The sequence below is a fragment of the Nansenia antarctica genome, assembly GCF_963989245.1.
Source record: "Nansenia antarctica genome assembly, chromosome: 15".
Lineage (NCBI taxonomy): Eukaryota > Metazoa > Chordata > Actinopteri > Argentiniformes > Microstomatidae > Nansenia > Nansenia antarctica.
In genome coordinates this window covers 21,395,655-21,405,501 of record NC_137685.1, presented here as the reverse complement: position 1 = coordinate 21,405,501, position 9,847 = coordinate 21,395,655, and the positions used below count along the sequence as shown (strand labels likewise).

At 46.6% G+C, this 9,847-nt stretch overlaps 1 protein-coding gene across 1 annotated transcript in view; it reads left to right on the top strand.

Moving 5' to 3' along the window:
- Positions 1-359: 359 nt before the first annotated feature.
- necab3 (N-terminal EF-hand calcium binding protein 3) overlaps positions 360-9,847 on the top strand; it is a gene marked incomplete at both ends in the record, with an annotated part of 37,850 nt that continues 28,362 nt past the window's right edge. Inside the window, 2 exon segments of the mRNA XM_080545559.1 lie at positions 360-479; positions 4,035-4,059. Of these exon segments, the coding sequence (XP_080401685.1) occupies positions 360-479; positions 4,035-4,059 (145 nt within the window).

Below are 9,847 nucleotides of genomic sequence, written 5' to 3'. Positions count from 1 at the left end.
TATGTAATTAACTCAATTTTGACAGAAATGGAGATAGAACCTTATAATTCTAACGTCATGACTTGGGTCTCATCATTTTTGACTGAGGTGAGAGATGCTCTATGAAGAGACGCTGACCAATCAGGTACCCGGAGAAGGAGGAGTAACCTACCGCAGAAAGTTGCGAGGCAACATCCCCATCACTGTATCACTGTTGTATTGGAAAAACCGTTATACGTCTGGCTGTGACAGCACCGCAGATCAACTCTGCAGAACCCGATCTGTTTAATCCACTGTCCGGACTCGGAGCGTTGAAAGCAGCAGTATTTATTAACTCTTATTAGACAGGTGCTCAGTTGTCCACACAAAGCGGTCCAGAGATGTTGGCATGCACGGAGATGATCACTATGTGCTTACAGAGGGGGAAACAGACGCATCTCCGGGGGCTGCAGCAGCAGCAAGCGCCAAGCCCTGATCATGGACCTCCAATCTTTCATGATGTAAGTGGACCTCAGTTATTCTCTCCGAATGACACTCACATCACAGACCTTACATGACGTTAGAATTATAAGGTTCTATCTCCATTTTTGTCAAAATTGAGTTTTTTTTACATAACCTGATCCATTAGGTGTTTATTAATGCCTGTGTGGTGTTATTTTTTAAAATGTTGACATTTTTGAGTTAGTAATTCATAAAATACAAAGGTTCCATCTCACAAAACATAATGGAATGTAAAAACTCAATATCTCTGAACTGCCCTAAACGGAGATATAACCTTCTCATTCTAAGCTCACGCTTAGTGTAGTGGATGACAGTATGTTAATAGGCACTAAAGGGAAGCTACTGCTCATGTAAATCAATATGTTTGTTTATTATATGACAAACAGATTAAAGCAGCACTTAATTGCGTTTGCCCGTTGCACAACATTGTAACATAAGTGAAACATGCTTGGATTCAGCTAGGATGACATTATAACCGGTGAACTCATAGATATTCATCATCAACTAGATAGCCCTATACTTGTTTTGCAACCATCTATTTTTTAGAATACTGGTACTTTTTTGTGTAAGAGGAACGCCACATTTAATCTTAACCTATGACACTATTCAATTAAACTCAATAAATGGTTTGACCACGCCCTGACCCCTGACAGGGATATTTCATCATGTATTGAACTCATAATGAACTCATATTGAGTTCGTATTGAACTCATAATGTATTATCTCTGGATTTCTTCTTCCTGTACTGTATGTGTGTTGCCATCTGTTCCCGAGTGTGTGTGATAAGAGAGGAACAGGGTATAGGGTGTGCGTGTGTGTGATGGGGGCGGAGTGGTAGGAGAGGTGCGTGTGTGTGTGTGTGTGTGTGTGTGTGTGTGTGTGTGTGTGAGTGTGTGCGTGTGCGTGCGCATGTGCGTGTGTGTATGCGCGTGCAGTGGGATTGGAGAGGAGAGGAATGAGGGGTACAGCTGCTGCCTCTGCATGATAAAGTAAGCCCTCTCAGCGGGAGAGATTCCTCACACACACACACACACACACACACACACTTTCTCTCTCCCATCTCACCCACCAGACCAGGGGGCAGGTCATGTTGCTGCAGAGACGAGAGAGAGAGAGAGAGAGAGAGAGAGAGAGAGAGAGAGAGAGAGAGAGAGAGAGAGAGAGACACACACACACACACACACACACACACACACACACAGAGAGAGACACACACACAGAGAGAGAGAGAGAGAGAGAGAGAGAGACACACACACACACACACACACACACACACACACACACACACAGAGAGAGAGAGAGAGAGAGAGAGAGAGAGAGAGAGAGAGAGAGAGAGAGAGAGAGAGAGAGAGAGAGAGAGAGAGAGAGATGTCCCCTAGACACCTACCATTGTCCAGTGGTGCAGAAAATACAGCATTGTTTTGAAGGGAATCATCTCTGTTGGAACAAAAAATAATGCAGGCCTCCAAACAGTCTCTACTCTGCTGGGTGTTAATAAATGCTGATTAAAGACTTGACACCAGCTGAGATTTGAGGCTTTGTTGGAACATCCTCTCCCTGGGTAGACACAGAAACACTGTTAGACTGTTAGACTGTTAGATGCTGCATGCTGTACCTTGAATAATAACCCAGTTCAATTCCAACAGTGGACTTTTAATGGCTTGTTGTTGTTGTTGCATTCTCAGATTGCCGCATATGCATTTAATAAGTGTGTCGTTTCATCTCAAGGCGTATGATCAGTCAATTGTCACAGTCCCCCCCCCGCCTCAGCCTGCTGAAGCTGGAGTAATGCATGGCAGGGTAGAATGATTCAAATCTATTATCTCTGCCATCTCCTCCTCCTGATGTGTGATGGGAGAGCTGGAGGTAGTTTTGTAGAGCCAGCTTCTCCCTGTGAGTACCGTACACTAGCTTTATTAAACATCAATATGGATTTGGAACATCGATTGGTTCTTGTTTGCCTCCAGAGATACGTAAACAACACATTATACTAGACCGCAGGGTAGAGACTGTTTGGGTCGGTAAGGCTGAGCATTACGAATGTATCAGAAGGAAAAAGTATTTGAATGAATGAATGAATGAATGAATGGTCTTTATTGTCATTGCTACAGTACAGGTACCAAACAACGAAATTTAGGAGGGGTGGCTCCCCTGGTGTTAGGAAAGAAAAAAAAAAACTTTAAAAAAAAACACAAGAAGGGAAGGAGCTGGTTTACATAAATAAAGGCTATGTACACTATCCACTATACTATACTGTACAGATAGACGACTAGGGTTGTCATATTGCACAATAGTGTTATTGCACATTTATTTAAAGTGTCGCAGTTTGCAGGCTTGAAATGTACATATTTGTGCCTCAGCACTACACCTGATTTTTTCAGTCCAGCAGCTGCCATCAATCCGTCCAGACTGTCCAGGGCCCAGAACCTAGGTCTTTCAAAGTGTTTTACCGATATTTAGGTATCAGTCAATGCTGTCAGACATTATTTAGGTATCAGGCTATCACCTCTCCTTTCCCCACCCCTCTCCTCTCCTGTCCTCTCCTCACCCCTCTTCCCTCTCCTCTTCCCCTGCCCTCCTCCCTTCCATAACCCTACCCCCTCCCCTCCTTCTCTCAACTCTCTTCCCCACCCCTTCCCCTCCCCCCCCTCTCTTCCCCAACCCCTCTCTTCCCCAACCCCTCTCCTCCCCTCCTCTCCCCCCCTTGCCTGTATTTGTCAGCAGAGAACAGTGTCAGTAGGATCCCGGGTTCCCCCACAGTCTTAACACCTGCCAACGTGACATCAGAAAGGGGGCGCTCTGGGTAGCAAGCCTGACCTTTCCTGTTGCACACCGCGCTATAAATGATGCATCGGCGTCTTCGACCGCCAGAGCAATCAGACCGTTCTAACACACACGGTTCTAGAACGCAGTAGCTACAGACCAAGGCCTCCGTGTCACCAGAACGTCCTTCTTATGTCTCGTGTCTTGTTAATAGAAAAGGAGTGTTAGTTAGATGGCCACGCTACGCTGTACCGGTCACAGCTGAGGTTTGGAGGTGAACACACATTGACAGACAGAGGGCAGAGAGATGAAGACTCTGAGCTTGTTTTCATCCGACAGACAGCTGACACCGGATCAACACTCAAAGGTGGCTCCCAGTATGTTATTAATAACTTTGTAGGTTGACAGAGAGGACCGATTCTCCTGTCTTCTCCCTGGTATCGGGGAGAAGTGTCGATGAGTAATAGTGGGTCAAACCAAGACATATTCTCTGTTACAGAGATAGAGTCAGGGTTGGAGTTAGTCTGTGGGTGAAATAATGATTGTGACTAAATGTGGAAATGGGAGGTGGAAATGTTTGTTTCAGGTCATATACGGTATACCATACTATATCCTATTATTGGTATCCACCACCATGGAACGTCCTCTATGTCTGTACAAAGGAGGAGCGTTCATAAGAACTGTCTGTTTGATGAATGATCACGATGTCTCCTCGCCTGCTGTACACCGTCCTTGTGAGAAACTCTATTGTGACGCTCAGCCAAAAAATATTTCCTTTTTCTCTCTTCCAGATTTTCCGCCGAGCAGACAAGAATGGTAAGTAAATAACGACAATAAACGTGTGTGTGTGCGTGTTCACATCTCAGATTCAGATTCAGATTCAGATTCAGATAACGTTTATTGCCATTATGCTTGACACATATAGGAATTTGTTTTGGCATTACAGAAGGTGCATTTATGCTTTTTTCACATACATGAACAAAAACAAGTACAAATACAAATGCAAAAACAGGCAAAAACAGGACAGACAGTGCATGGATAGTGCTGTATATAAAGTGCAGTGCAGAGTTATTCAGGTCCAGTGCATGTTCAGTCCTGGGCAGACTTGGAGGAGGGGGGGAGGGGGAAGCCAGAGTAATTTAGCAGCCTGGCGGCTGAGGGGAAGAAACTGAGCCTGTGGCGGGCCTTTAATGTCTTAGGCAGCCGCAACCTTCTCCCAGAGGGGAGCAGGGTGAGGAGGCCGTGGCCGGGGTGGAAGGGGTCGGCCATGATCTTCCTTGCCCTCCTCAGAGCCCTGGTGTCGTGCAGGAAGTTGAGGGAGGGCAAGGGACAGCCGATCACCCTCTCTGCTGAACGTATCACCCGCTGCAACTTGGCCTTGTCCTTGGTCGTTGCAGCAGGGAACCAGGTGATGATGGAGTGGGTGAGGATGGACTCTATGATGGCCGTGTAAAACTGGACCATCATGGACCTCGGCAGCCTGAATTTCCTCAGCTGCCGGAGGAAGAACATCCTCTTCTGGGCCTTCTTCGTGAGGGCCTCGGTGTTCCGCTCCCACTTAAGGTCCCGGGAGATGGTCATGCCTAGAAAGCGGCATGACTCCACGGAGGCCACCGGGGTACCTCCCAGCGTGATGGGAGGGGGCAGGGCTGCTTTCCTACGGAAGTCCACCACCATCTCCACTGTTTTTAGAGCATTGAGCTCCAGATTGTTAAAACTGCACCAGCTCTGCAGCCCCTCGATCTCACCCCTGTAGGCAGATTCGTCCCCCCTGGAGATGAGGCCCACCAGGGTGGTGTCGTCTGCAAACTTCAGGAGCTTGACCGAGGGGTGGCGGGAGACACAGCTGTTGGTGTATAGGGAGAACAGTGCTGGAGACAGGACGCAGCCCTGCGGGGAGCCCGTGCTGGTGGACCTGGAGCTGGAAATGCTCTTCCCCAGCTTCACCCGCTGAGACCTGTCAGTCAGGAAGTCCGTGATCCACCTGCAGGTGGAGTCCGGCACCTGCAGCAGGGATAGCTGGTGCTCCAGGATGTGTGGGAGGATTGTGTTGAAGGCCGAGCTGAAGTCCACGAACAGGATCCTGGCGTAGTTGCCTGCAATGTCTAGGTGTTCTAGTGCGTAGTGCAGAGCCATGTTCACGGCGTCCTCCGTGGATCTATTGGCTCTGTACGCGAACTGCAGGGGGTCTAGCACAGGATCCGTGATGAGCTTCAGGTAGGCCAGGACAAGGCGCTCCAGGACCTTCATGACGACAGAGGTCAGAGCGACGGGTCTGTAATCGTTAAGGCCTGTGACCTTGGCCTTCTTGGGGACGGGGATGATGGTTGACGCCTTGAAGCTCAACCATCTCTCTCTCTCTCTCGTTTAATTAATTCGGTTTATTGTTCTTCTTTTCTTTTGTTCCATTCCTTAAGTGCACAATAAAGGTGTGTTAAAGTTGATTCATTTAGCTGTCAGGTGATTCTGTATTTTTTTTGCTTTTGCCATTTATTCTGGAGTCATTATGTTGCGTTCAACCCGAGAGCCAAATGATTTGCATGGAAGGTTTTCTGAATTGCTGCTTTCTTCTATCGTCTTCACACCCCAGTGAATGTCTCTGCCCATGGCCAATTAAAATGATAGTGAGAGAGAGGAGTTGGAGGACGGTGTTGCTCTGACTGTTGAAATGTGTCTCTGAGACAACGCACCACCGGTGCAGACACGGTCGAGTTGAAACAGAAGCTAGGCAATTGGAGATTAAGTTCATTTCCTTGTTTTTGTTTAGATGTCGGGGTGTGATGTATTGTGAAGAAACAAACGGCAACCTTTAGAGAAGGACAAACTTGAACATGCCGGCTTTGTTGTTAGGCCTTGTTATGTGGAACGATACAGTGGGGGAAATAAGTATTCAACACATCAACAGTTTTTTAAATTCAACATATTTCTATTGCAGCTTTTCACATGAAATATAGACCGGACATTGGTATTAACTCAATAAAACTACACAGCAAAAGAAAGTGTAACACTCCAATCCATATTTTTTAAAATGTGCAATGAAGGGGGATGACACGGGAAAGAAGTGTTGAAGACACAAACGGAAATGTATTTCATACTTGGTGTAGGAGAATCGTTTGTTTCCAATGACAGCTTCAAGAGGCTTCCTGTAAGAAAAAACTAATCTCTCACAGGTGGGATTAGTTTGGCCCATTTCAACACAGACAGTCTATAAATCTGGAAGATTCCGGGTTGCCTGTGGAAAGATACCAACGTTTCGGTCCACAGACCTTCATCAGGTTTATGTCAGGTGTTTTTCTTCAAGTTTGTATACACTACATTATATATTGTTTATGTAGAGCAATGTAATAGATTATGGCCCAGTGACTAAACCTGGATTGTGTTAACTCGTTGGATCAGTATCAAGGATGTACAGGTTACTGTCTGTAGCATCGGGCTATGGTACTCTACAGTGGGGACTGCTGGAGGTAGACATCGGGCATGCATGGCATGATAATGAGGAATGGTATTGTAGTGGTTTTATATCATGTTATACTGAGGAATGTAAGTCTCTCTAAAGTAAGGGCGAACTCTAGCACTCAAGGAAGGCCCATTTCCTTCCTGTAAGGGATGGGCCAAGATCTGTGGCGCAGTGAATAATTCTGACTATGGACAGGGCCCACAACTTGTGTAATCACAGATTTGTATAATATGATTGGTTCCCAAGAATGGTGACCTCATGACCAAGGACAGTTCTATAAATATGAGTCCCACCCATCGTTGGGGGCTTTTTCCCTTCCTGCTTGCTTCTTGCTGGCTTCCTGCTTCCTGCTTGCTATTGGGCCATTGCTTCTTGCTTAATGGTCTCATTTCTCTCTGCGCTCATGTAAACTTGGCTTAATAAAAGGCCTCTTTGGAGACAATTGATCTAAGCTCTTTGTGCTTTGTAAGTTCGACTAAATCTATTAAGAATCAATTATATCCACGACAGTATCATACGCACGTGTTAGATACCATTCCTCATTCCGTTCCATGCATTACAATGAGCCTGTCCTCCATTTTCTACCTCCACCAGCCTCCTCAGATGAGCCCGCGGTCACCCTATGCTGTGTACTCACTATCTCTCACTATCACTACCACCTGCCCATAAAACGTGACGATAATCTAAAACGACGCGCTTCCCTGATCTGATGGATGACGTGCTCAAACCGACCCGTTTACCCCCCTCTCGTATGTCTCGAGGCCAGGTGCAACGATTTAGTGTCACAGCGAATTAAACGTGAGTGGACGTGGGCCGCCGGTCCTGTGTCAGTCCGTCCGTCAGTCAGTCTGTCTGTCTGTCTGTCTGTCCTGCGAGAGGTCACAATCATTACAGTCAGCGGGTGTCGGAGCTGTTACCTCTGGACAGCTTCAGACGTCAGCGTGTTCTCTGAAGGAGGGTCGAGGGGGTAATGGCTTCCGCTCTCAGGGCTCCTGCCAAAGCTCCTGTCACAACTCATGATTTCTCCATTTTAAACTGGACTGGAGATGAATTTCAAGATGGCACAGAGAGAGAGAGAGAGAGAGAGAGAGAGAGAGAGAGAGAGAGAGAGAGAGAGAGAGAGAGAGAGAGAGAGAGAGAGAGAGAGAGAGAGAGAGAGAGAGAGAGAGAGAGAGAGTTGATGAGAGGGGGGGAGACCTTAGAGATGATGAGGTTGGTGGAAAGGACAGAAAGGACTTCTGTAGCACTGTGAAGGCGACACACAGTAGCAGCCTACTGTGTTAGACGTCCCTGCGTTGCGTCTCTTGAAGTGGAGGGTGGTGGAGAGACAAACAAATCTGATGACAGGCTCATTGTAATGCATGGAATAACATTCCAACCTGCTCATTGTAATGCATGGAGTGGAATTCCATTCTCTTGTGGAGGCAGACATTCTTAAGATCTAATAAGAGAGAGAGAGAGAGAGAGAGAGAGAGAGAGAGAGAGAGAGAGACCAGAGACCAGAGAGACCAGAGTTTGCAGTCAGTGTGTGAAGGCAGCTTGACAGAGTCTAGACATTGTGGCACACAGCAGCAGCAGAATGTAACACACTGTGGAAGTGGAACATCCATGCTAATAATAACAGCGACTGTGGTTACTGTGACGTGTGACGGCCTCTTCTAACCAATCGACAACAGATGAAGGCTGCATGTGGAGGCTACAGTGGAGGCTGGTGCAGGTAGAAATCGGAGGACAAGGCTCATTGTAATGCATGGAACGGAGCCATTCCTCCACCCTCCTCCACTGATGTGTTTTCCTCAGGAAGGCTATGTGTCCGTGGGAATTGATAAAAAGCAACAAAACCCCTCCCAAAAAAACACTTCAGAAGGCTGAGATCCTCAGCGGTGAAGTACCGGTAACTGACCTTTTTTGAAATGCGTGTCCTACTTTATGTGTCCTAGTTTGCCGTCAGTTAAACTTCTTGTTTACTTCTCGTATCTCGTTACGCTTAGTTTTACTGTGGCGTCCCAACAGTGTGTTGTGTGTTTGTACACGCCTGCGTTTTTACAGCACGGCTTTCCCCTTGACACCAGCTGTCGACTATGCTCTGTGTTGGAGCAGCAGCCTGTACTGCACCGCCATCACTTTAGGCTAGCCAATTAAAAACAATGCGTCCCACCTTGGGATTGATCACGTGCTGTAGCTTTATGACAAAGCTCTGGACCTATTGCTTTCATCTACTGTGCTCTTCTAATAAATAAAAAAATCTCTCCTTTGAAGATGGAAGCAGGAGTTTCATACAGGCCTGAATATATATATATATATAAAAACATGTAGGCCTATTTGTTGTAAGTCGCTTTGGATAAAGGCGTCTGCTAAATGCCAAAAATGTAAATGTAATATCATCTGTTTAAGTAGGATATGCCATTTAGCATTTTATCCAGTGACTTGAGTAAATTTGAGTACATTTGAGTACTTGTGCATTTTTCAGTATATATGGTCCCAGCGGGAATCCAAAATCGAAGAGTTGTTAGCGCAATGCTCTCATAATGCTCTATTCTATCATCTTCTGTGCTCTTCATTTTTTTCTTGCTCTCTTTTGAAGATGGAAGCCCAGTTTCATGCAGGCCTGAATACCATCTGTCTAAGTGAAGGACCTAGGGCCTTATTTCTGCACAGATGGCTAGAATGCACCTTCAAGGATGCAAGATGTAGGCTTTAAGGCTGTGTGTTTCACTGTGCACGTTCCGCTCTTGTCATTGCTTAACACAGTGAGCTGTCTGAAGTTGCTGCATTTAACGTCAATCAACTCACAATATGGACATCATGTACAGTGAGAATGAGCTACTTTTATACCTCCTCAACTCCCACAGCGATGGTGTGATGATGTACTGGGGGGATGTATGTGACCAAGAGTGTGTGAAGACAGCGCCTGACAGGTACCCCTCCCCCTCTCTCTATCTCTTTTTTTCTCTAGTTGCTTTGCAGGGGGACCTTTTGTGTGTGTGTAGGACGATTGTGTGCGTGTGTGTGTGTGTGTGTCTGTGTGTGTGCATGTGTGTCCCTGTGCACGCGTCCTCGCTTGTGCACGCATGTGCGTGTGCGTGCGTGCGTGTGTGTGTGTGTGTGTGTGTGTGTGTGTGTGTGTGTGTGCGTGCGTGCGTGCGT